The sequence below is a fragment of the Fusarium odoratissimum genome (genome assembly GCF_000260195.1).
Source record: "Fusarium odoratissimum NRRL 54006 unplaced genomic scaffold supercont1.5, whole genome shotgun sequence".
Taxonomy (NCBI): domain Eukaryota; kingdom Fungi; phylum Ascomycota; class Sordariomycetes; order Hypocreales; family Nectriaceae; genus Fusarium; species Fusarium odoratissimum.
In genome coordinates, this window is record NW_022158691.1 from 1,739,679 (window position 1) to 1,765,754 (window position 26,076).

Here is a 26,076-nt window from a genome sequence, read left to right on the forward strand (position 1 = left end):
CAAGGCGAATGTATCATGCAATCAACATTTGTGATAAATCCATTTGCCCATAAAGCGGATAAACGGATCTCGAGCATGAGCGAATTTGCGTATATACCTACTTACATATCCAGAACGTACCATAATTGCGGAAGGGTACTCAGGTATTTATCCCGATATGGTTTGGCGAACCTACGCTGTTAATGGCAGTGCAATGAACCAAGGAGCAGTATTAAATGGCTGTAAATCGCAAATTAATCGGGGTTGAAAGTGAAATTGTAAAGCCATCTATCTCCACCATTTGATCTCGTACTTCAATTCACTTGTTCTCCAATCGCTATGCCTTCTGCAACTGTGAGCTCAGGCTTTGCCCGTGACATTGTTGACACGGTTCCCAACCACGCTGTCAACGGTCATGGCACTACCAAGCCCCAATGTCGCAAAGTCGATGTCGCAATCATTGGAGGTGGATTCTCAGGTTGTTATCTCCTGCACAAGCTCAGAAAACAAAACTTTAGCGCTGTCATTATAGAAGCTGCCTCAGGTCTCGGAGGTGTCTGGCAGTGGAACTGTTACCCGGGTGCCAGGGTCGATACACCAGTTCCTCTATACGAGTACTCGATAGAAGAGGTATGGAGGACTTGGAACTGGACTGAGAAGCTCCCGACTGCGACTGAGCTTCAGAAGTACTTTGAACATGTCGACAAGGTGCTTGATCTCAGCAAGGACGTCATCTACAACACCAAGGTTACAGACGCCGCCTTTGATGATGCCACAAATAAGTGGACAATCCAGACCGACAAGCATATTAGAATTGAGGCAAGCTGGTTTGTCCCAGCTGTGGGCTTCGCCGCCAAGCGATCATTCCCCGATTGGCCCGGCTTGGATGACTTCCAGGGCGTTATACACCACTCGAGCTTCTGGCCACGCGATGGCGTGGACTTGCGTGAAAAGCGTGTAGCAGTCGTTGGCACCGGAAGCACAGGTGTTCAGATTGTGCAAGAAGTCGGTCCCCAGGCCAAGTCGCTGGTTCTCTTCCAGCGCACTCCAAATCTGGCTCTCCCACTTAACCAAGCCGAGCTCACCAAAGAGGAACAAGATTTCGAAAAGAACTCGTACCCCGAGAAGTATGAGGCGAGGCTTCTCAGCAAGGGAGGCTATGACTTTAGCCCGTCTGACCTGGGTACATTCGTTCATAACGCCGAAGAAAGGAGAGCATTCTTCCAGGACAAATGGGATAAAGGCGGGTTTCACTTCTGGACCGGTGCGTATGGGGATCTCTTGACGAATCTTGATGCCAATCGCGAGGCCTATAGTTTCTGGTCCAACAAGATCCGAAGCGTGATTAGAGACCCCACCAAGAGGGAGATGCTTGCACCCTTGAAAGCGCCTCATCCCTTCGGCACTAAGCGTCCAGCCCTCTTTCGCAACTTTTACCAAGTCTGCGATCAAGACAACTTCAGCATTGTCGATGTGAACAAGACCCCGGTGACAAAGATCCTTCCCAATGGCGTCGTCACAGCAGATGGAACAACCTACGAGATTGACGCCCTTATTCTCGCCACTGGCTTCGACGCTATCACAGGAGGCCTCAAAGCTATAAACATCCTTAACAGCGCCGGCAAGACTCTTTCAGAGAACTGGTCAAATGGAACATGGACGAACCTCGGTCTGATGACAGCCGATTTTCCCAACATGTTCTTCATGTACGGGCCCCAAGGTCCAACAGCTTTGTCCAACGGTCCAACCTGTGTTGAAATCCAGGGGGATTGGATCGTTCAGGCGGTCGCTAGTGCTAGGAAGGCTGGAAAGCAGCGTATGCGTGCGACGGTACAGGGACAGGAGAGGTATAGAGAGTTGGTGAACGAAATGACGGCGGAAACACTCTTCCCGATGGCGAATTCGTATTATATGGGCGCGAATATTGATGGGAAGCCGAGAGAGGCGCTGAACTTTCCGGGTGGTATTCCGCTGTATAGAGAGTTGCTTGACAAGTCTTCTGAGAATGGTTACGAGGGATTTGTATTTGAGTAGACTGCCCTGTTAGCTTGGTCAGAAACTTCCTTCCATGTCTTGTCATCCATGATGCCCACTTGCGTGCATGGTGATCAATGTTTGTGTGGTGGCTTGGTGAGGACGAGGATGCTGACCCGATGACGGGCTCCGTATGAAACACTTGGGAATAGCCATGCAATGAAACAAGTACCATTGGGCGAGTTGATAGACGCGCTTCGAATATAGAGAGCCTGGATTCGAGGAAATTGAATGCAACCCTGTTGGTGGTTTCGTCATTCTGACAGGAAACAAGTTCTGGCTTCCAACCCTGTTAATGTTTACTTTTTCCATGCTGTGCTTGCAGAGCACACTAAATTGATCATCATTCCCATGTTTCGGTGGTCTAAGCGGGCTCGTTCCAATACGTGTCAAATGTGTTCTACTACACCCTGTTTGGCCCCAAAACTCTTCACCACTTTAAAAATGTCTGTAAAAATTCCTTCGATCGACTTTTCCCTGATCTTAGGTCTTGGGGGCTGTCCTGCGCTGTGCCTCTTCGACCAATGAGATGTTGTTTCGGTGGGAGCAACATTGCAATGGATTATGATTCTTCAATTATGGATATCCTCGAAAGCCGTACGGTCCACTGCAAACATATAGGATTGTAGATGTCTCGCGGAGATTTTCAAGACATGATCAGCTACCTTCTTGATGTTGCCAAGCTTACGATATGGTACATCGACTATAACCTGGTACAAGCGACACATGCGGCAAAAACGTAGGACAACGGGGCCATGCACGCCTCGACCGCGTACACCGTTGGCACGGAGGTGCGATGGTGATGAGTCCTGCGACATTTGCTATCCCGACAAGATTGTGCCTTGTGTACCACCGTCAACTATCAAGAGAGAAGGATCGGAGAGTTCGTCGGATATTTCCAGCTCAGACTTGAATTTGTTCAATTAAAAACATAGGACGGAAAGACTTAGGATCTCTATCCTAAGTAATGAAAGGTCTTAGGTAAACTTAGTATAATTTAGTATAAGTTTAATAGACTTAGACTACTAGCAAGTATATAAAATAAAAAAACATAATAATAAAAGGTTGCTTGAAGATGATGCTTGCTTGCTTGCTTGGTAGTTGATACCGTATTCTGGCCCCACTACTTATAGTTGCCCGCTTTGCCGCGCGGTTGTCACCATAAGCTGCCGAGTTTGGTGACGTGATTATCAATCATGTTTGGTCGATTAGATATCATGGCAATATTTGCTTATATATCAAGCCTGGCAAGACTTAATACCTGCTCGTACACCCGTTTTCTACAAAAGAGTTGGCATGACACCTCAATCTTTGTGTATCTTGAGTTTCAGACCATATACGGCACATCTCCTATCAAAGCATAATATTATTCGTTCTTTCTCCTCTAGTTAATTTTCCTCTACAACCTCTTCTCTATTAAGTATTAGAAATATGGGTGACCTGGTAAGCCTTCGTGTTATCATAGCAAGAGCCTAGTGACTAACTTCATCCAAGCCGGACGAGATCAGGCTCAAGCCAAACAAGGACGGCTCTTTCATTCGGCCTGACAGTGCCTTTCGCAGCTTCGTATCACAGGAGCCAGATTCTCAGTTCCCGGCCGAGAAAGACCGCTATGCTCTTTATCTGAGCCCAGGATGTCCATGGGTAGGTCACTACTGCGGCTGAGCCCATACCATCACTGACAGATATAGTCTCATCGCGCCATGATCGTGAGAAGCCTCAAGAAACTCGAGAATATAATCGACTTGTACATCTGCTCGCTCACTATGGGTAAAGATGGTTGGTTTTTCGATGACAGCCCAGAAGCAGCCAAGTATGGTGTCCTCCCTAAGGACCCGCTTTATGGGCTCGACACGTTGAAGCAACTTTATCTCAAGGCCAACCCAAATTATGAGGGTCGATACACAGTGCCCGTCCTCTGGGATAAGAAGACCCACACCATGGTGAACAACGAGTCGAGCGACATCATTCGGATGCTCTACACAGAGTTCGACCACCTTCTTCCCGAGGAAGATCGTGAAAGTCACAAACCTGGACGAGAACTCTACCCAGAGCGCTTGAGAGATAAGATTGATGAGATCAATGAATGGGTCTACGGCACTGTCAACAACGGAGTCTACAAGACCGGCTTTGCAACGTCTCAAGCTGCATATGAAGAAAACGTCGTAAAGGTCTTCAAGTCACTCGATCGACTCGAGAAAATCCTCGACAATAGACCCTTTCTTCTCGGCAAGACCATCACTGAGGCTGACATCCGTCTGTTCCCAACCATCCTCCGTTTCGACGTTGGGTACGTCCCTATTTTCATGTGCAACCTTGGAACCATCAGGGATCACTATCCGAATTTGCATCTTTGGCTGAGGAGGCTTTACTGGGACAATAGCTTCAGAACTCATGGCGCGTTTCGAAAGACTTCGGAGCCTTGGCTTGAGAAGTACAAGACCGGTTATGCGAACGCGAGACGGAGAGTTCTTGGTATCACTGGGCCGGATATTGTTCCCAAGGGGCCTCTGGTGTTGATCCACGAGTTAGAGGAGGGGGAGAGGCTTTCGGCCTGATCACGAAGTATGGCGGTCACTGAAATATGAAACCAGCAGTGATGAACATGATATTGCTTTGTCTACATATGATGTTCAACATCTACTTGGCGATTAGGCATTAGTGAATGAGATGACTTCCTTAACCGCCGTATTCCTACACCAGTTCATGATAAGCGTCAACGTTCACTGCTGGCATCGGGCCTTGTACTTGACCAGCAATGCTCCAAGTGTGAGAGCACTCAGCCAAGCAGCCAACCAGGTAGCTCTGTTCTTCCGGAATACCAAACTTCTCGATAGACCTCGAGGCTTGTATGGATGCGTAAATCAATATGAGTGGTGCATGACGAAGCCCGTATTGCATTTTATAAACCCGAACCAGAGCAAGGATATCTTGAGCTGCCGTAGTGCAAGACAGAAGTGCAGCTTCTCGGGCCGAGGCAACGTTACTAGTGGTGGCCGACTCATAGTTCAAGGCAATACGAATACTGCTATAAAGAAGGCTTCATAATAACGATTAGTCATGTAATCCTATTTGGAGCATTGGAGGCCTACTGGAGTGTGGCCACCGCGGGAGTTATTGTCACACTCGTCGACCACTTATTCCACTTCGCAAAAGCGGGCAGTGCGTCCCTCCACTGTAGAAGCTCGAGGTTGAGATTGTCAAGCAGCGTCTGGCGCGTAAATACGTCTGTCTGCGTTCGAGGCGTCCGTGGAGAAAATACTGTCGTCATCATTTTCTCAACAATTCTGTACAGACGAATCTGCTCTTTGAGATATGGTATATTCGACAAGACCCGAAGCTCTTCTGGGTCATCTCCGAAACCAACAGGGCGCCAATACTCCATTCCGGGACCGTCACTGACTTCGTTAGTTGTTTTGAAAGATGGGAATGGAGACTGTCTTACGTTATGAACTCCAGCAGATCGACCTCAGCGCTATCGAAGGCCAGTTGTACGGGTCTCCCGAGTATCAAGCTTATTAGTTTGTCTGATATGTATGAGCCCCAATAGATTCTGCGACGGATCTCAATATCCTCGCTTGATATAATGGTCGAGTCATGTGGCAGCCAGTTCATAGGATCACTTTGAAAACCCAAGTCTTGGGCCATACGGAACGCGATACCTGTCTTTTGTTAAAACCAACCTTTTGATACGAGCATTTAGTATATCATACCTGAGAAAGCCCATCCCTTGGACACGTTCCCTCTACCAATTTCAAAAAATGCTAAGCATAAGAACGACTGGACGGTGGGGATCGAAGGACGGCTTAGGCCGGATACCATCACGATACTCTCAGCCGCCTGGAAGAACTGCTCACTCAGGTTCCGCTCCCCTTCAGTCTCTGACATAAGGAGGCCCAATGCGCATATAGACAGAAGAAGTGCAGATGACCAGTACTTGCAGCCTTTACGCTCACCAAAATGGTCTCTTAGAAACGCCTCTCGGTAAACGAACATAAAGTGGGGGTACTGCCAGCGAAAGAACTGCTGCAGTGCTTTGAAAACTGTGTCGTCCTCCAACTTGATGCCGAAGTGATCCATAACATGGTCAAAGTTGGACTCTGCGTACAGACTCTGCGTTGGGCTTGGATAGCTCTCGCTTGTGGAGAGAAGATCACTGTTGAAGATGCTGGTCGCGCCATGGTAGACTAGTGATCCTTCTGCGTCTGGTTTCAAAAGTGCTCGAGCTGTAGTATCAGTTTGGATGGCACGAGACGACCCTGCGGTTGAAATATTTGATATACTCTGTATGTAAGCCGCGGGCCCAAGCATTTCATCTCGACGAGCGGGAGAAGCTTCTCTCAACTCCTGTATAAAGGCTTCTAATGAAGCAACTCTATTTCGTAGACCAATCGTGTATTCTGAAGATGGTGGGTTTCGTCTCTTGTCGATCTTTTCATACTCGCAGCCTGCACCAGCAGTTGCACAATTGGTGCATGGGACTGTTCGTGTGCATCTCAACTAGCGCCGTCAACTTTGCACCATTTCATCCGGACATCGTGACATGAAGTTACCTTTCGGTATCGGCAACGTTTGCAACTAGGGTTTCGTGTCAGTGAAGGATATCTTTGGTGACGCGCTTGTTCAAAGTCTCACGAGAGTTCTTGCTTCCCTGTTGCGGGGTTCATATCGGCTCAGGCTAAAAAGAACTAGCTGGCAGGGTCCTATGATGCCAGGTTCAAATACCGACTAGGCACCGCCTAAGGCTGTTGCGAGATATCAGCCCAACATTGGGGAGGGGGTTGGGAGAGTCCGGAGCCGGCTGGAAGGTTAAATGCAAGTTGGATGTGTGGGTCAGGATTGTGCTCTATTGCCAACTACCAACCGTTGCCTACCCTAGAGAACTCCGTCAGCAAAATTGGTTTTGTTGAGTATTAATAAATACACATCAATTGTAACATATTTCAAATTCAAGCAACTATTTATAAAAGAAATATCAATGATCATTAGATGATCAATGGCTTTCTGATTATCATTTTATCTTATTTTCAGTGTCATATTATTTTTAAATATGAGTCAAGACGTTGACCATCACATTTCTTTTTGAAGCCTCACTTCCCAAGACCTGCATCTCACCAGAATTGGCATGCCACTCTCCTGAGTGAATACGTACTTCCACTATTGGATGTGATAACTTTGAATCATCGGTAGGAATATGCTCGTCATGCCATCGTTAGCATCGTCGTTAACCTTTCTCATTTCTCAGACTATCAAACCAATCATTAATAAAAGTTTTCTTAATCGGTTGTTCCGCGAGGAACCTCTCTGATGGAAAAGTTGGTCGTTCGGTGCTCTCTGGCGGGTAAAAGCGACTGTCATCAAAGAATACCCAAGCGCGCTGCTGACCGATCTTGTACCTGAGTTTCTCCTTGGGCTTCAAAGAGAGCTGATTGTATAAAGATGATTCGCAACCATTTTTGTATTTTTGCTTGGATACGAGTAACAGCATAAAGTGCATGTCCCACGTAGAGGAGATAGAAGGGGCTCCAAACTTCCAGACATCTTTGAGTTTCTTGTCGAGTGCTTTCCTTTCATCTGGCTTAGCCATATCGTAGCGAAGGAAATTGGTGAGACGATCGAGCCCAAGCGTTGAGAAACCGGCCCCAATATCATCGCCAAGGTCGCGAGAGAGCAAACGAAGATTAGGCGCGTAGACGTTCGCATCAAAAAAAAGGGCGTCGGGAATGGGAAAGAATAGCTGAGTTCGTAATGAAGGCGCCGCCAAAGCGGTTGGGAGATAAGCATTGTTGCATTGGGCTAGCATTGCCCCGTATAGGGAACAGACGTAGCTGTGGACACACCCGACAGCTTCGTACTCGGCGTTGCTGACTTTACGTAGCCGTAGCTTGCTGGGAATATGGGTGACGTTGCTGGTCTTGCATAGTAGATCATACACCAGAAATGCTTTGACAAACCTTTTCCGTTCTGAGGATGTGAGATTGGCGGAATTGAATCGCGGTGCTACCTTGAGGCCTTTGAACATAAGATGTCCTTCAGTTGATGGCGGCTGGATTTGTGGTAGACAAAGATATTCCTGAGGGGGAAAAGAAGCGGTAGCTTTGGTGATATAGTCCTCGGCGAAAAGAAGAATTCGACCATGTAATTTATTGAGCTGAACCACCAGGTGGTCGTCTTTACCCTTGAGAGGATCGGGCAGCTGAGAATTTGACCAAGCCCGCAAATGTGCACGAATAAGCTCTGAACGGTGCTTGTGTCGAGGACTATCACCAGAACCCCGACGACTTGGAAACGACAAAATAGCCATAGCATCTTGTATCATCTCCGAGTCAAATTCGGCGGCAAGCACTTGTCGTAAGATAGAATTCTTGTGTGCGAGATATTGTTGCAGCATGGTGGGAGAGGCTTGAATTATCCGTGATATCGACGATTTGCAGCGAGTCGATACGAGAACCTGGATACGTAGCTCCGGTGGTAGCTTGATGAAGGGATCTGTTACAGCGAGCGCCATTTCCTTTTGGTCCTCAGTGGTCGTCTGCGTTAATGAGAGACTAAGAAAAGAGAGGGGGGAGACTATGTGGGTATTTATACCCAACTCCAGTGGCAGAGTAGGAAGCCAAAGACTGTCAAATGAGTCATTTCTGGTGTTAAGGTTCAGTGGGAAGACCAACATCCAGTCATAAGCCTGAATCTTGAACAGAGAGTAGTCTTAGTTTAAGATATTGCTCGTGATAAACTTTGCCGTCAAATATAACTTTCTTTCTACATGTGGTGCGTTGATCAGTAAGTTAGAAACTGCTTCTTGATCACAAATTGTTGACAGGTGATAGAGAGAGGGCCTCATTAACGCTTCCACCAGAATTGACATGCAATGATCTGACAAAAGTGGACTCTTAAGTTCTGTATCGTGATATAAGCTCTCAGCCACAGGTCTCAACTGCAAATAACACATCTAGCCCATAACTTGGTCATTAAATCACAATGCCTGACCAATTGCTATAGCATAAATGCTAATAAGATAAGAAGCTAGATTATGACTCTTTAGCCATAACTGAGGGCAAATAAGATGGAGAAGGACCTTGCCCTCGGAGGAGTGTGCTCTTGCATCTGGTAATGAGAACCTAAATGTCGGGACATCCTTTCCATAAGGTACATAAGACAGCTTGGAGGTAACTGTAGCTGCTCGCCGTACCTAACTTAGGTAGTCTATCAAATATCCAGTAATTGAGGCAGGTACAACATAACTTGTTTTATTATTGCAATACCAGGATAGAATGTAATTCTCTTTCGTCATCATCATCATCTTATTAACATCGTGAGTTTTTGGATTTCTTTTCTTTTTGGGATTTTATTATCAAACTAATTACTTGATAATTACAAATATCCTCCTGTAGATAGCATATCGATATCATCACCATGAACGCCGCCGACCATGCCCATTTGGCTGCCATGGGACTGGCCATCCCCAGCTCTGAGGCGTCCGCCCTCCCTCTCCCTCTCACTCGCCGACAGGCGATCCGCGGCCGAGCTACGGCTCTCAGGGTCCATACCCTGCGGCGTTCTGTGACCCCGACCAGATACCTACTTCGGCATAACGGGATGAGAATTGCGGGAAGACGCAGGTTCGGGGAGGCCAGGCGTCAGCACAAGTTGATGCAGAAATGGCAGAACGACGAGGCAGAGGCATACCGGCGAAGGGTCGCGGCATTGGTTGATGGCCCCAACCCTGTTTGGACCTTTCGGGGTCATTTACAGTGGTTGCCCGGCTTCCTGGCAAATGGGGAGGTCCCATTGCAGGAGCGCAAGAGGGTGGCTAACCATGCGGAAGACGCGGCCCATTTTGCTATCGAGTAAGTACTCCAAATCTCATTTTAAGAATTTGACAGCTTACTAATCTTATTAAAGGCAAGCAGAGAAGCATCATCGCCTTCTCAAGAAGTGGGTATGGGGTTACAATACCCTTGCGTCCCGAAGGCAGCATGAGGGATACGCTCGGTTGGCACACCGTGCCGCTGTCCATTAGGTGGAGATAGCTGAGCTATGGTCCCCTTCTCTCTAGAGGCTCGACCCGACTAGTGGTGTTGGAGATACGCCGTCGCCGCGTCACCCACTAGGACACAAGTGGGTGTTGTATTATTCCTTATACGAAGGAAAACGTAAGGAACCCTTGACTCAATCGACTGGTGACCTTGTTCTTTCAAGGTCTTGAGGCCCGCCTGTGGACGGCTCCCTTTTTAGAACTCGGTTCATCACTACGATCCGGTCAAGTAAGCGAAGGAAAACGCAAGGAACCCATGGCTATTCCGACAATTTTCGATCTCTCAAGGTCTTGAGGCCCGCCGATGGACGGCTCCCTTCCGAGACGAATTTTAGAGGATGTCACGAGGCGAAGGACAACGCAAGGAACCCGAGGAAAAGATCACTCGTAACATACTGCGAAGGAAAACGTACAAAACCCACGTGACTAGGTCGCATCCAGTGTTGTTTAAAGGTCTCGAGGCCCGCTGATGGACGGCTCCCTTAACACCTGGATCGATGACAACGACCAAGTCAAACGTCGACGATGAGTTCGCACTTCTACGTAGTGTCGACGATAAACTCCTTCATTTCAAGGAGGCCAAGACGAACTCGGCCTGATATACATGGAACGGCTGATGCGATATCCCCTGAAGTGTGTTTTTGACAGTGCTATTCTGAGTTGATGGACCCGGCAGCTGATGCTTGCGTTGCGCGCCTTACCTCGATACGCTATCCATCCTTTTAACCATAAAGCAGTTTCATGCATGTCAACATCGCAAGGCGGACAGTTCAACCCTTCCGATCTCAGGTCTCAACACAAAGAAAGGCCTTGAATCTACAGAATAGTTCAACTACGCAAGATTCAAACCAGTACCATCCACTCTCTATCGGCCACAACCAGACAGCTGAGCTCCCAAATCATCGTAAAAATCCATCAAACATCAAGACCATCAACAGCATACAATATCTATCAACCAAGCTAACATATTATCACCCTATTAATCCACCGGATGCCGAGTGTCAAGTTCCGAGCGGAGGGCGTCAATATACCTCTTTCAAGAGAACCCTTCAAACAAAGCATCGCGACACATACGCCTTTTTTTCCGGCTAGCTGTTACTATCTAGTTACTTGGAATTCTGCTGGAGACTCACTACATGCCACAATATCAATCCATCTGGCAGTATCGAAACATACCAGGACAGCCCTCTCCGACAAGCGACGAACCCGCTCGTCACCAGCATACCGAAACCGCACATCGCCGAAGGCCGAAGACTACACGCCTCTGGTCGAGTACCAGTCTACAGGACCCGAGTCGTCCGTCAGTGGAAGCCTATTATCCACTCTGTTACAAGCGTTATCGTTGCTGAATTACGGTAGCGCAGTTGCAGTCCAGCAAATAACACTCAAATTCCAGAGAGTTGGATGCAACCTTTGACATAACCGTATACGCATTTGGCGCTTCCTGGTGTAAATCGATACACTTGTTGACCGTTGGAAGCTGTCTGTGCATACCCTCGGATGGAGGACGAAAGTGAGACTTAGCAGGAGCACTTAACAAGCAGCAAGCCATCTACGATGCCATGAGTCATTCTGTTGCTGCTTCCCGGTCAGTTCCCAAGTTTTCTTCCGTCCTTTGCACATTTTCTCCTAGATGAAGAGCACCTGGGATCCGCTGTGATGAAAGAATTGTCAACTTATGCAACAATAATCAACGTCTTCGGTCCAGTCAAGTGCTCAACCATCAGTATTGCAATAACCTCACATCTTAGCGAGCCATAGAGCCCTACGACAGCATTGGTACCGGTCTCACATCTTGTATATGGAACTTCAAGCTAGACAGATCTGACCTGGCACCTATTGGGGAAACAGGGGAGCTGTGACTTCTGGGCCCTAGAGGAGACCAGGGCTACACCAACGAACCCACTGAAACAACAGAGCCTCTTTTCGACGGTACCGATTGGCTTCTTCGAGGTTGTTCCAAGATCTCACATACCGAGGGCCACACCGGCCGAGTGAATCGACTTGACTAGACTGGAACCTTGTTTTTTTTTTTTACATTACAGACCAGAATTGAAACCAGAATTCTTAAGAATACGAAGATCTGGAGTCAAGTCTTGAATCTTCTTATCACCAATATTGGCCTATACTCGAACTTAACACGTCTGGGTGGCGACTCGATCGCTGCTATGCATGTGATTTCCCGTTGGCTCTCACAGAATATCTCTGTCAAAGTCGCCGACATTCATAAGGTTCCAACCATTCGTCTCATAGCTCAGACACGCAGGTTTACTGAAGCGGTGATACTTATCGATAGCTTACTGACACGAGAATAAGAAGAAAGGCTCAAGTTGTGGACACCAGTTCAGCAAATACTCGTCGACGGTAACCTTCAGGGTTTAAAGAATTACACACTCAGTTACTAACCAAGCTGGAGAGGTACACAATCAATCTAGAGCTTCCTGAGGCTCTCGAGTCTCGCAGCATGACATGGCAGGTTTCTTGATCTATTTCACAAGAATGAGGGTTCTCACAGTTGTGGCCAATACCTTGCAGCCACAAACTCCAACTCGTTTGTGTTGGAAGTTCACAAGTTTGTGGACCACCCAACATTGCAAATTAAAGTGAACAAGCGACAGGATCAATGGAGATTGTCGATGATCCTGTCTTTGCGGTAGAAGGGTTTCGGTACTCTGATGAACCACAGACGATTCTATTGGTTGCCCATCATCTAGTCATGGACGTCATCTGCTGGCGTGTGATTTGGCACGAGTTGGGTTAGCATTTTGACGGGACTCACTTCTCCCCAATACGCAACCTTTTCTTTCAGGCGTAACCTCATCTTCGGATCCAAGAAGTCAATAGACTCCAACTATAAACCGTCTTCCCTTCTCAAATAAAGTACTGAAGAATGTCACCAGACTACGTTGGTATGACTTCCGTTATTGACAGCGCGCTTCCGGTCGGCCGTTTAAGTGGCAGCATACGCTATTCATGGCTGTGGGCCTGTAATTATTGTGCCTGTTCAGCGTGTTACAGTGGGCCATGGCCGCTAAGAAACACCAGGCAATCCCCTTGAATCTTGTTAGTATCGGCACTCTTACAAAATGGGGAATAACCTTTAGTATTTTAGTAATATGAAGGAGGACACAGAGTGAATCGAAGTATCAAAGACGATAATCTTGCGTCTCAGTGGGTAGGAAGGCTGTTGGGTTGGTATCGAAGGTTCATCGAGTTCTCACTGATCCGTTCTTCCTTGTCAGCAGTAATTGCCAGCTTTTGCCCTCAACCATGACACTCACTAGTCAAGCCGAGAGTATGCCCACCACCACGGCGTGGTACTTGACAAAGAGCACCTTAAGGCTGAATATACTCACAGGATTTACTCACAACGAACAGTAAGGAAGGGAAGACGGCTTTGCTGGTATTAAGCCGCTTGCAGGGTGAGATCAGCATGCATGCTCGGGTCAAGTGCTGCCTGATCATGTTGCCCTCTTTCAAATGATCACTGATCATATTTCACATTCTTCTACCCGTAGTAAGGTCCTGGAGGTCCCAGATCCTCCCAGAAACAAAAGAAGTTCTTCAATTCAGACATATATCGTGTTGTCCTCTTAGATCAATGAGGCGTAAGGAAAGCACCTCTCAGAAACGAACTGCGGCAGAACGCCACACAGCATCTAGGCGACATTATTTAGAAGGTCGAGCGCATCTCTGTGGCTCATCGTATTTGGCAGGTCTTGGATCAGCGCATTAGGCCAGTTTTACCCTGAGGCTCAACCTGAGCGTGTGGGCACCTATGTTGTTCGTGGCGTTTTGAAGGCATGCAAGCCAAAACTTCCGTATAACGACAGGTCTATCGCCGCTCAATTTTTTACAGACGCATTGTCTGCTTTTCTGAACCGTTGTCTGACGATGGAGACAGAACTATCTGAGGTCTCGATACGCCTGTATCACTTCCCTGATCACAACATCTCAGCTGCCGCAGCACGTCAGTGGAACAGATGAGAGTAATCGGTCTCCAATTTGGAACTCATCCCTATCATTTCTATAAAGATCGATGATCCGGATTGCAACCTCACACATACCCTGTTCGAGTCTCACTACCTTTGTAAAAATGACTCTTAGCTCGAAGAAGGACAGCTACTAGATCACAAAGACAGTGGCAATATGAACACATCCCAGTATATTTCTCTCTTCCCTATTCTCCAGATGCCTTAAAGATGAATATTGGACGCGATTGTCACTATGTTCTCCGTGCACCGGTGACTTGGGAATTGATTCAGGCGCTGCCTATAACCTCTTTGCAATTGATCAATGACGCATCATGTTCTACTACTATAGTTTGAATACCCCGATGAACTATGATCCATGTCTCCGTGGCTGGTATATCGAGCCAAGAGCCCATCATTTTGTGATGAGCTAGCAAAGCTATGAATTGCATCATGAAGCCTCCGCAGTCAGGTACAAAGCTCTCGAGCGGCCATCTTTGTTAGGAATAACGTCCATATAGTTTCGAACAAGTAAGAGAAACAGCATCCAAGAACACAACTAAAAATGAGGAAACAGCTGCAACCACTGAAAGGTGATGAAAACTCCAACGGGACAATACCGCAGGCTCGCAAAAATCTCAGCGACAATGAAGGCCCTTGAGAGAACATATACGATACCTAAAACAGATAGCAAGTATATGCAATAGAACTTGGCGAGCTTTCTTATGATCCTCTTGAGAGATTCAGGTGTGTGCTGTGGGAAGACGAGAACATAAGACTCGTTGAGAAACAGACACCAAATGCTGAGCCAGATCAAGCCTGATATAGTAAAATAAAGAGGCAACGCGCCTGCGATAAACAAACAGCTTAGCTTCCATAGGAGTTCCTCAATGTATGAAGGGAACTTGAACAGAAATGTCGGTGCAAAGTGAAAACCGCCATAAAAAATAGAATAAATTGCAGCGAGGAGTGATGCCTTGCCATACCTCCAGAACTTCCATATGGGACCATATGTCTCACGAAAGCCTTGCGTCTCAAAATGTGGAGCAATATCTAGGGAGAAGATGCTTCTACCCTCCCAAAATTCCCTCTCGCGATCTAACAGCAGCTCGTGCCTGAATTCATCTAGCCGCATAAGGAGAAGGATGCGTTTCTCTCTCTCCGGGAGGTCCGGTATACCGGCTTCAACGTCACTTCTCCAGATTTGATACTGTCTCGACGTTTCAGCTAGGTTCTCTCGTTGTTCGTCGGGAAATTTGGACAGAATGGCATCCCATCGCCTAAGGAACTCAGTTGTGAGGTCGAAAGAAAAATCCGGGGATGTCGTTTTCGAGCTGATTTTGTGTTTCACCACTGTCGTAGCACCCCATATGTTCTCGAGCGGAAAGCAACCATCAGCGACATCTGTCCTGTATAGAGCGAGCCCAGACGTAAGAATATCGCCAACTTTCATTTGTGCTGGCGCTGCTTGATCGATCCATCGCATTTGTCTCCCAAAAGGTCCTAGTGGAGGTGGCTGTTCTGGGGTTTGTTGCGAAGTGAAGAGGGCTAGTCTGTATGACATCCTGCTGTAGAACTGTTTCTGCAACATAATGGCCAGTTCGGCCTCGAAACCATGCGGATGAACAACGATTGCTTCCTGGACATCTAAAGGCTTCTGTACGCTTGTCAGCTAAGTGCAATGAGATTTGGGGAGATATATGAACCTTGATCCAGAAACAATATTGGACAACAGCAAAACTAACGTGTAACATGGTATGGACTTCCAGTAGTGTAAGTGGAAATCCATATGCAAACCTCCAAGCACATTGCATAATCATCCAGAGCACTTGAATAAGAACAAGTGCTTTCTGGAATATGTTAGCTTTACTCTTGTCGTCAATCTGATTCTCCTGGATTTTGATCCAATGTCCATTTTTGGCTAGTGAAAGTATAGCAGGCGGACCTGCACGAACGGTTTTCCGGCCATTTTTGGGGTCTTTGAAAAACTTCTCAGCTGTAGGGTCGATATCCGGAATAGACAAGATATCGTTGACGTCGAAACGAAGTCCCCCCATGATGATAAAGTAGGCATACTTCAAGTTAATCTCGAACTAACTACTGTTATCAAGTGTTGTAAAGCACCACAGAAGGCGACTTACATCAGCTTCAGGACTTGATTTCGTTAACTTCTGTCGTATCTGTATCTTTTCAAGGCCCGACTTGAGAATCCAGGCATCAAGAAGCTGATTAGTAGCGGTCAGTATGGAGACTTCTGGGATTACGATAGTTAACAGGACCCATTTTGCCTTTTCGAACAGAAGCCGTTGCCATTTGGGGTTCGGAATTACGTCAAGATGAAGGGCCGTGAAGACGCAGGCGATGAGGGTAAAGATGCAACTTTCAAGTATATCGAACGTGCCTCTGACATTGGGAGTGCCGACCCATGATGGAGCAAGCTTTGACCACAAATGATCCGTTCCATTGTAATCAACGATAGAAACATTCCACGGTTGGATGAAAGTTGACGAGTTGAGGTCTCCCATATTGACTTTGTTAAGAGAGAGACAAGCCAGGGGAGTATGATGCTGCGATCTCAAAGATGTCCATGTTCTTAGTGAGAGTTCTAATACTAGTTTATAAGTTGCGAACTTCAACTTTCAGTATGCTATGGCGATGTCGAGCCAGCCAATAGGCGGGCCGTGTTTGCCGCCCTGTATGCAGTCAAGTAGTTTGACAAAACTTCAAAAGCCACCGAATTTCCCCCGCAACGTAACATATGTGAAAGTCCAAAGAGGCTCGGGGCAGAATACGAAATCTTTGTACAACAACCCCTTAGTATTTGTGTTCCTACCGAAGCTCAGAGAATGGCCTCGAATTCAACCGTTGTCGAGTCAGGTCCTGAATCCCCAACTACCCCTCACCTCGAACTCATCAACGGCCCAAGTCCCATACCGTGACGCTGTTGTGTCATGGAAAATTCCAAAGGTTGAACTTTTGGGCGAGGAACGTTACATCGACAGTTTCGAATCCGATTGCGTGACACATGTGGTGTTGCAGTGAGCCCTTTTGTCAGTACAGAGAAGAATCGTGCAACTGATCGGCTGAAAAGAGTATCAGACGCTCGACAACGACAAGTATTTTCTCAGATTGGCGTTCAGCATGACTATGGTTATCCCTTCCCTATCTGGCACTTTCTTGGCAAAATGATCTCCCAGGCGCTGTTCGAAAATGAGACTTCGCTTGAGATATTGAGTTTTACAAGGGTAAACGACCGCGAATTCGTTGGGTTCGAGAACAAGAACTATCCAAAAAGCAGTAACAGCACAGACATTAATGCTGTTGAAGTGAGTCTCAAAACACCACGGCCTAATGAGCCTATGGAGGTCTTTTGGCGGCCTGCTAGGGGCATCATCATCGAGAGGCTTCGAGAATGTAAGAATTGTGAGGGTTACACTTCGGGACTTTGAGGCTGAGATGAAACACAGGGTTACAGGAACCCCTTTCGGCCCCTTGACGGGTAGATACTGTAGCGTCTCTTGTTGCACAGAGCCTACACAGCCAACAGCTTCGAATGCTCAACGAATGCTACCATGTCTGAGCCCTGTCGATCATCTATCCTCGTGACAATCTAATGTCCGAATCATCATTCAGCCTAGCAGATACCAACATAACATTCTTGTATCTCTCATAGGCATATCAGGGTCCAATTTGTTCTCGGCGAGCGTTGGTTCTGCAACGAACTGCATTAGAACCCTCAGCTAGCATAAGTACTCTATTAGTATGTCGATCTTTTACCATATTTACAAATGAAGAAAGGTTAAATCCTGGATCTTCATCACGCCGGCCGACAACCTGTTTTCATTATTCACACGATTCAGTCCCCATCTTCATTTAGTAATTGTGGCGTCAAGCTTTCCTAGCCTCCCCGGCAGTGACATCCCAGCGACATGGGTTGTGGGCTGGAAAATAAGGCAGCGAATTGCCGCCCAATTGTAGCAGTGGCCCAATGCCTTATTGTAGAGGTGAAATGGCGAGCTAGATCAAGAGTAAGGCCTTCTCAAGGGTCTTAGCTGGATGCTATACGCGTTTATCAACTCACTGGGCATGTCCAAAGTTCAAGGCCTACATTTTGAACTGAGAACGTCTTTCCAGATGAAATAGAACTTTAATACTCCTATTGAATGCTCCTTGTATGTCTTTCGGGCATTTTCCCCTTTCAGCCTGATTTAAAGGCTCCTCAGGGAGCAAGAAACGTCGACGGTAAATCAAGGTGCCAAAATTGTTAGTCTAAAGGTCTACTATATCCATATCTAATCTACCTAAGTTTATCCAAAATTCATCAAAGTCTTTTGTCATTTAGCATAGAAGTCGGAAGCTTTCTTGCTCCCCCTAGGCTGTCTCCACCTCACTGAGAGATCTTCTACACAACGAGCTAAGAACTCGAGATTGACCAACACCAACGAAGTGATTACCGATATCTTGATAGCCCATGCGAACGAACCGGTAATGGCTGTTTCACAAAGAAGCCTAAAGTCATCCTAATCGAGCTGAAGCTTCGGTCATCAATAATTGCCAAGCATAGCCAAGGTAACCCCCGTGTCGATTATGACTCGGACCCTCTTTCATATGCCGTTAGGGGTTCGATATGCCAAGACGGCGCTAGCATTACTCGACAGCTGTTTACGTACAGCAATTTAAACTTTCGGCATTTTCCCTGGCGTACGAACTGATTACTCTTCTCGTTTCAGTTAAGGCTGCATCCCTCCTACGTAGGTCCAAGCCAAAACCCCCCCGGCAGAAAAAAGTGTGTATGTCTGAGATCTCATCAGTGGCGTACGGGAAGTCAGCATTCTATCGGATATTCCCAGCTGAAGAGATTCCCAGCAGATCAATATGCCAAGATTCTCCCCTGACGGCTCATCAAATCCACAACAAACCTTATCCGGAGGATCCCCCCTGTTTGTGTTTTTCCTTCTCTTCCAGGGTGAAGCCCCTACGCTGAGGAGTCAGGATATGACACAGGACTTGTTACGACGTCAGGAACTGGCGTATGACGAATGAGAGGTGCCGGAGGGATATCATCCTACCTGGGCACAATGTCGATCGACAAGGTTCCCCGGAGACGGTCTGTGAGATCTACAGTCTAAATACGACGTCGTCTGTTTTTAGCCCGTCTTTCTGCTGTTGGTCTTGAGTTAGTGCACTGACAGTTCGAGAAAATGAGTAGTAATGCCTTTTCCCCTGTTTCTTCGTCTTTGTAGTGCTGTAGATCCTATTTCTTAGCTTCTTCCTCATTACATCTCGTGCCTTGATTGTCTTCCCATTTTATTCTTATAGATATCAGCCCTGCGGGACTTTTTCTTTTTCGTTTATCTCTTTCTCCATTTACCAGCGACCGGGTAATTGGGCAGACCCATCGGTACTGATACATCATATGTCTTAGTATCCCTCTGCTTTATCTTCTTCTGCCACTCTTTCTTTGCATTCACTCACCGACAATGGCTACCGCAACACACTACACACCCGATGCTGGGGTGATGAGCTCTCAGATCATCACCTATTCTGTCGCCACAGCTCTCTTGGTCTGTCGTCTGATATCTCGAAGGCTTACACACGTCGCATTGTGGTGGGATGACTTTTTCGCGATGCTCTCCTGGGTGAGTTGTACTTATCCCTCTGTTGGTATCCACTTACTGATCTTTCTCTCCCAAGATCTCTGCCTCTCTCTACTTTGGCTTCACGATTTACTGTACGTATATGACCATCTTCAGACTCATCGATCTTGTCAAGTCACATCATGCTAATCTCTCTCCAGGGGCCGTGAAAATGGGTCTTGGTCATGTGAAGGCGGACGTTCCTCTACCAGCCGAGAGAGTTGAGGAGTACGCTCGATTCGGTCTATTTATTGCCGAGTTCACATACGCAATGTCCCTTGGCTTCTCCAAGCTTGCTATCCTTGGTTTCTACTGGCGCCTATTCAGTGTCTCAAACATCCGAATGGGAATCCGTATCCTTCAGGGATGCACTGTGATCTGGCTCACCATCCGAACTTTCATGACCATCTTCCACTGCATACCTGTCGAAGCCTACTGGAACCACAACATCAAGAACGCCGTGTGCAACATCGACCCTGCCAAGTTCATGTTTGGTACGACGCTGGTACATCTTATGCTCGAGATTGCTGTGTTGTCGTTGCCTGTATTTCAGGTCAAGAGCCTCAAGCTTCGCCCGGGACAGAAGATCGCTGTCGTCGCTTTGTTCATGTTTGGTATCTTGTAAGTCTTGGTCATCTTTACCTCATCATCTCTGGTTGCCTTGTGTTAGTAGGAAGCTAACTTGGTCTCCCTTATAGCGTTTGTATAGCTTCGATCATTGTGCTTATCGAAGCAATCAACCTCAATCCCAAGACGACTGAAATGGCGAGGGATATTAGGGGAGTCATTATCTGGGCAGGCACAGAAGCCTACCTCGCAATCATCTCTTGTAAGTAGCATAGCATGACCACTGACCTTGTTGCTAACCTTGACAGCTTGTCTCCCTATCATCCGACCTATCTTCCGCAAGGTCATCTCGAGCTCGATACTTTCATCGAAGTCCAACTCAACTGGTCCCAATCCTATCAGCGGCTTGACTAGCAGCCGGGGTATCAAGCTTACCAACGTTACTCGAACAAAAGAAATCGACGACAATAGTTCGCAGCGACAGCTTGCCGAGCTTGAAGACGGATCGTCTGATGATATGAATTTTCATGGCTACCCAGAGCGTGTCGCCAATCACAACACTGTCATCACTAGTTGCGCCGATGAGAGACCTAACAGCCACGCACACAATACAAGTGTACAGGGCATTCAAGTCAAGAATGAGACAAGAATATACTATGAGTAGGGGATCTTGGGGGAAGCTGGATTGGAGTTCTTTTCTGTTGGAGAATGAAGGAAGCCTCTTCAGGCTGGTATAGCGACTTTGCAATGTATGATATGAAGTATAATGATAGATACCAAACTTCGCACATATTGATACAGAATGTCTTTCTTCCAGCAAGAACAGTCAGAATTGTCATGTTAGGTCTTATAAATGGATACAGCTAGTGTATTCTCACTTATTTATCAGAAGCTTCCCGACAAGGCTCAGTGGAGAGTCAAAGCAATCATGGTGCCTTGGCATACTGCTTATGAATGAAAATCCCCAACGAGCTGTTACAAGGCACTTGTTTGCCGCAATGGACTTGAAAGCCCATTCCACACTTGAGATGGTGGAGAGCTTATCATTCTTTCATAAATAGACCAGATATTTGTGCCCAAGTCACTGACGATGACTTGATGACCCTTCCTGTATCATTTGTTCACAGTTGAACTCGGCAACAAATATTCACAAACAACTTTCACTCTGAGCAATCGTGTATTTCTAACGCTCGAGCATCTGTGAATATGAAAGCATTATTAATTGCCTTTCAAACTCTCCCCGTGAAATGAGCTTTGTCTTGCTGACCTGACATGTCTTCGTCGACCTTGAAACCCGTGACGTCAATCCATCACGTGAAACCCCATTCCCATACGAGCCCACTTACGTATCGATATCATCAGGAACCTAGACTAACCGCCAGCGATTCCCAAACTCAAAATGGATCGCCTCTCAACTGAACTCCTCTCCATGATCGCAGCGGAAGCTGCTGCGTCTGGACCACAAATTGACATCAACACAGTCTTCGATGTCTGGGACTCTGATGACACGTTGAAAATTCCCCGAACGTTATCACGAGATAATTCCCTTGCTCCATTCGCCGCCGTTTCACACAATTGGCAGCTCGCTTTTGAACCGTTCACTTTTCATACCCTTGTCATCTCGCCGAAGAGGCTGGTTGAGGCGGCACAGCACGGGTATCTCACTCAACGACGGCTGGGGTATGTTCGCTTTATCGCAGTTCTCATCGCCTTTCCGCTTCCGCGACCGTGGGATACTCCCATTGTATTCCCCCCAGAACTGGATATAAGAAAGGACCTTTTCAGAGCCAGAGGTGATACCGGAGATGTCTCATCCGAGGATGAGGTCGAAGGAGTTGAAGAAGACGACGTTGATGGCGACGGTGACTATATTACTAGCGTAATCGACTTCCCCCATCCAAGAGACAGAGGCTACGATAGAGTATTCGCCAAGATGATAAGAATTCTCTTCAGCACCCTCAAATTGGCTCCTGTCCACGAGAATCACCAACCATACATCGATATACGGCTCGGCTTCCCAGTCCCTCGGGAATACGGACTGAGCCGCATTTCCGGCCCTGAAGAGATGGAAGCAAATACCCTAGAAGGCCCTTGGCTTACAACTGTCTATCTCGGTATGAACCACGACGGTGAGGAGCTACCAGAATTGCCGTCCATAGCTTCATGCAGTTTTGAACTCGTCTCGTGGAGTTTATGCTTCGAACCTCACACGGCATGCATCATTGGAAGCAAGATGCCGTGTCTGAAGAAACTCAAACTTCATCTTAGCGATAGAGAGTTAAAAAACAAAGGTCTTAGAAATGAGCTGAGAAAGAGTAAGGTCTCCATGGGCTACACACCTGAGTCGCTGACAGTTCTGTAGAGCTCGCAAATTCGCTGTCTATCTTGCCACAGAGCATCTACGACTTCGATTTTCATTATTCACGAGGTATATCACGGGATCACTCGCACATACCCACGAGTATACTAGATCCAGAAGAAAACTCCGATCACCTTAGCCAAGCGCTCTTCAACTTCTCGCAGCGAGAGAACACAACGCGATTCTCGGCGAAGGGAAGTTTCGAACTGACTATAATGGGACCATCAGAAGAAGCTCTGTCTGGCTGTCTTGGCTGGTCGAAACTCGAATACTATGAGATCGGGTTTCTTGCGATAACCCCCGCTGGAAAGTGGCTCGCGGTACCCTATAAGGACGATCCGAACACTGACATTTTCAAAACCAAACGATGGGGTGCACCGAGTGGGCGGTCGCGAGGTTATTTCTCAAGTTTCGTCGTCAATGAATTCAGAGGTCCAATTGATCCAGACTATGCACATGAACTACTCTGCGCGGCAGGACAGGCAGCTTCTCACATGCCCCGGCTACAACGAATGGTTATCAATGTCGGTGTGATCGGGGGCTACAGGGTCTCTTACAACAGCGCCAAAGTTGAGCCTTGCATGAGAATTGTTGGGAAGAAGCTGCAGCCGCCGATGGAAGACATGCTTCGAATTTGGCGTCGCATAGCGAATGAGCATGATCACAAGTTCGTCCTTCGTTGGAAGGACACAGCCAAAATAAAAACGAGAATGGAAAATTTTGAGTAATTTGGTCATGGGATTTCTGTATTAAGATCATAGATGATATATGAGAATCAATGGGTATCAATGTTGCTGGTCGGGTCCCGTGTTTGCCCCTGGTAGATGAACTGTCCTTAATCCTGAACTCCTCCCAATGATATGCTGTATTGCAAATGAGACAATTCTGTTCAATTCGAGGTCGCTCAGCGCCTCTTTCTAGGGGGCGTCATCCTTGTAAATAAAATGGTTGGTCCCAAAACCATATTGTGTGTAGCCAGGTCGTCACTCAGTTGTGTCAGAAGACGCAATGTCAACTCCAACTCAAGCGCCGTATGACGCATGGCGAGATGAGTGAAACGACACGGCTAAAGTTATTTATTGCCGTGGTGGCTTTGTGGCGCTGTTAGCTTACGGAAGCCTCAGTGTCGGGTGATGGCTTCGGCATTTGCAGTTGGGGAACTCGTAGCAGCGGTGAGGGTCGTGCTTCAGTGGCTGTTTGAAGAGCTTACGGAGGCGTTGTAGTTATGAGCTGTCTATGTGGCGTATGAGTAATTGTTCTGCGATGCGTTAGAATTGAAGGGCGAGATAAGGGAGGGTTACTTACAGTAGTCGAGAAAGTGTAGAGGGTTGGCCTTTTGGTGACGGCCTCCCGACTGTGACGATGCGTTGGTATTGTGCTTTTGTACGTGGTTCATCTGAATTGGGGCGACGTTCATTTGAATGGGAACGTCGCTTCCTGTTCGCGTAGAGGAATTTCGTCCGATGGATTGACATTCGATGTGTGAAGGGTCTGGCGGTGGGGTTTCGGATTCACCGACGATGTGCATGCAATTGCAGTCGCTGTGCTGGACGAGTAAAAGCAATTTATTGAGCACCACGAACTCCATCTTGAGTTTTATGCTGTACACGACGGGCTTGTAGGTTGTTTGGATGTTGAAGTGGCTCATGTACTGCGTGAGGATGAGGCTGATGTCGAGGAGGATGACGAGGATGTTGACGATGATGAGGTATCGCATGATCTTGCGCTCCATTTTCTTGCGCACGGCGAAGATCGGTTTGAGGCCCCGCGACGTTTCCCAGATGTATAGGCCTGAGATGATTGTTTCTTGGATGCAGAAGCCGGCCAGTTGAATGCGCTCGTAGACGTTGAAGGCTCTGATGAAGTGGGCCGAGTGTTTGGTGTTGCTTCCGAGGAAGAGGACCGTCGTCGGAACATGTAGTATGAAGAAGTTGATGATGATCATGTATAAAACCCATCGCGTCTTCGACTTATCCTCAACGATGAGATGTAGTCGAGAATACAGCACGACAGATTGACCGGTGACCATACCATACCAGCCCACGCACGTCAAAACGCAGAGCAAAAAGTTGGGCCCCAAGCTGTAGTACCTCAATATGACCACGATACTGTGCAGTAATATCCCAAGGGTCGCTACCACCATGCTCCAGAAATAAAGACCATCGTGCCGTTTGAAGCGATTCAGTAGCGAGATGAGGATCTCGAGACAGTTGTAGCAAGCTATGGCGAAGAGGCCCGCGATGACCATGTTGACCAGCAACGACGCGACAATTGGCCCCGTCTGGCCTGTCTCCCCAGACTCAGCGGCCATGGTTTCGGCGGTTCCGACGGACGTACGACGGTCATTAAGGAAAGGTAGATTGAAGTTGGTACGGGTGCATCGTGAACAGTTGGCAGCTCTTGGCGAAAGGGAAGAAGAAGAAAGACAAAGAGCTCGGGTGCTACGTTAATATGGATGGTTCCCCGTGTCGATCTGGCGCGTCATCTTTTGTGTGGCCGCTCTTTCATTCATTAATACGAATAACCTGTTCAGTCAATCGTCATCAGCTTCCCCCCCTGCATGGGGGCATGCGAACGGACCCAAAATTGATGCTTCAAGGATGTAACCGCTAAAAGCTCAAGCGTAAGCCTGGACATGATTCAAGGCCCGCAGACGTTATTGTTAGCCCAGTCATTCATGTCTCAGCCATCAAGCATGTGCTCGTGGCTTGAACAAGGTTAGCAACGAGCAATGGTTGGGTTAAACGAAGAACGAGCACGTAAAACTCGGTCAGTCCCAAGCCTCAACTGTCCAATTGACATGGGGTGATTTGCCAATGAAACAAGACACGGACACACCCATCCGTTGGGCCGGTAAAAGTTTAACCAGGGAGGGACGAGGCATGAGGATCTATCGACGCGCCAACCGCGTTGGGTAAAAAACTCCCTCAACCCCCATGAAATATCTTTATATAACCTCTTGTCCACGGCTCTGCCGAGTATGTGAGCTGTCAAGTTGTGACATTCTGCCAGTTCCAGTCCGGAAGCTGGGAGAGGTCATCGGGAGAGGACAATGTCATCAGGAGAAATGCTGCAAGGATGAATGACAAGGGGACCAGTATTTAGAGTTTACATGCAAAACCACGAAATATCCTTGAGTGACAGTCTCAGTCTGCAAACGTCGAGACTGCTGCAACCTTACCAGTAATTCATGTCTCAAATTTCAGGCGTAGAATTTAAACAGTCAGATAAATGTCACAGTCAATCGCCTCGAGTTAGAGCAGTAAAAAGTGACTGTCATGAAGCAAGAGTCGAGGCGAATGACTCGCGATATGCATGAATTAAGCGTAGGTCACAGCGCATCGCCCGTAGCTTGGAGCCCTCGGAAAATTCCATGCCCGCCAGTGATGATTGATCGAGATGCATTGTCAATCAATGCGACGTCAATTTTATGCTCTGGTTGTTGTAGATTACTCAATGGTAAGTGCTGTCTCAATTGGGAGTTCATCACAGAAC

General features: G+C 47.3%; 10 protein-coding genes across 12 annotated transcripts; 6 read left to right on the plus strand and 4 right to left on the minus strand.

The window, feature by feature from the left end:
- Window positions 1-318: 318 nt before the first annotated feature.
- Window positions 319-2,013, plus strand: FOIG_04544 (uncharacterized protein; the record flags this gene model as incomplete). The annotated part of the gene is made up of 1 exon (XM_031202812.1): window positions 319-2,013. One exon carries the CDS (start codon window positions 319-321, stop codon window positions 2,011-2,013), a length of 1,695 nt encoding a protein of 564 aa, XP_031068259.1.
- A 1,248-nt stretch (window positions 2,014-3,261) lies between these two features.
- Window positions 3,262-5,068, plus strand: FOIG_04545 (glutathione S-transferase). The gene is made up of 2 exons (XM_031202813.1): window positions 3,262-3,657; window positions 3,705-5,068. The coding sequence occupies exon 2, from the start codon at window positions 3,717-3,719 to the stop codon at window positions 4,569-4,571; it is 855 nt and encodes a 284-aa protein (XP_031068260.1). The 5' UTR covers window positions 3,262-3,657; window positions 3,705-3,716; the 3' UTR covers window positions 4,572-5,068.
- Window positions 5,069-5,101: 33 nt separating this feature from the next.
- On the minus strand, window positions 5,102-6,680 carry FOIG_04546 (uncharacterized protein; the record flags this gene model as incomplete). The annotated part of the gene is made up of 5 exons (XM_031202814.1): window positions 5,102-5,411; window positions 5,459-5,675; window positions 5,727-6,513; window positions 6,567-6,591; window positions 6,649-6,680. 5 exons carry the CDS (start codon window positions 6,678-6,680, stop codon window positions 5,102-5,104), a joined length of 1,371 nt encoding a protein of 456 aa, XP_031068261.1.
- Window positions 6,681-7,237: 557 nt separating this feature from the next.
- FOIG_04547 (uncharacterized protein) lies at window positions 7,238-8,521 on the minus strand (the record flags this gene model as incomplete). Its single annotated transcript, XM_031202815.1, has 1 exon — window positions 7,238-8,521. The coding sequence occupies one exon, from the start codon at window positions 8,519-8,521 to the stop codon at window positions 7,238-7,240; it is 1,284 nt and encodes a 427-aa protein (XP_031068262.1).
- Window positions 8,522-9,426: 905 nt separating this feature from the next.
- FOIG_04548 (uncharacterized protein) lies at window positions 9,427-10,033 on the plus strand (the record flags this gene model as incomplete). Its single annotated transcript, XM_031202816.1, has 2 exons — window positions 9,427-9,860; window positions 9,916-10,033. 2 exons carry the CDS (start codon window positions 9,427-9,429, stop codon window positions 10,031-10,033), a joined length of 552 nt encoding a protein of 183 aa, XP_031068263.1.
- A 4,545-nt stretch (window positions 10,034-14,578) lies between these two features.
- On the minus strand, window positions 14,579-16,544 carry FOIG_04549 (uncharacterized protein; the record flags this gene model as incomplete). The annotated part of the gene is made up of 3 exons (XM_031202817.1): window positions 14,579-15,676; window positions 15,726-16,112; window positions 16,161-16,544. The coding sequence occupies 3 exons, from the start codon at window positions 16,542-16,544 to the stop codon at window positions 14,579-14,581; spliced, it is 1,869 nt and encodes a 622-aa protein (XP_031068264.1).
- Window positions 16,545-16,786: 242 nt separating this feature from the next.
- On the plus strand, window positions 16,787-17,691 carry FOIG_04550 (uncharacterized protein). Of its 2 annotated transcripts, none has more exons than XM_031202819.1 (2): window positions 16,787-17,433; window positions 17,487-17,625. In XM_031202819.1, exons 1-2 carry the CDS (start codon window positions 17,205-17,207, stop codon window positions 17,513-17,515), a joined length of 258 nt encoding a protein of 85 aa, XP_031068266.1. In that variant the 5' UTR covers window positions 16,787-17,204; the 3' UTR covers window positions 17,516-17,625. The 2 variants fall into 2 exon arrangements, with proteins under 2 accessions (XP_031068266.1, XP_031068265.1); XM_031202818.1 differs by having other exon boundaries at window positions 16,974-17,057; window positions 17,111-17,691.
- Window positions 17,692-19,499: 1,808 nt separating this feature from the next.
- Window positions 19,500-20,886, plus strand: FOIG_04551 (uncharacterized protein; the record flags this gene model as incomplete). The annotated part of the gene is made up of 5 exons (XM_031202820.1): window positions 19,500-19,658; window positions 19,714-19,750; window positions 19,817-20,276; window positions 20,354-20,484; window positions 20,531-20,886. 5 exons carry the CDS (start codon window positions 19,500-19,502, stop codon window positions 20,884-20,886), a joined length of 1,143 nt encoding a protein of 380 aa, XP_031068267.1.
- A 673-nt stretch (window positions 20,887-21,559) lies between these two features.
- On the minus strand, window positions 21,560-25,164 carry FOIG_04552 (uncharacterized protein). Of its 2 annotated transcripts, none has more exons than XM_031202822.1 (2): window positions 23,887-25,164; window positions 21,560-23,839 (listed from the first exon to the last, which is right to left on the minus strand). In XM_031202822.1, coding segments are annotated over exons 1-2 (1,008 nt in total). In that variant the 5' UTR covers window positions 24,893-25,164; the 3' UTR covers window positions 21,560-23,837. The 2 variants fall into 2 exon arrangements, with proteins under 2 accessions (XP_031068269.1, XP_031068268.1); XM_031202821.1 differs by having other exon boundaries at window positions 23,227-23,815.
- On the plus strand, window positions 21,591-23,460 carry FOIG_04553 (uncharacterized protein). Its single transcript, XM_031202823.1, has one exon. The coding sequence runs from the start codon at window positions 21,622-21,624 to the stop codon at window positions 22,582-22,584; it is 963 nt and encodes a 320-aa protein (XP_031068270.1). The 5' UTR covers window positions 21,591-21,621; the 3' UTR covers window positions 22,585-23,460.
- Window positions 25,165-26,076: the final 912 nt, after the last annotated feature.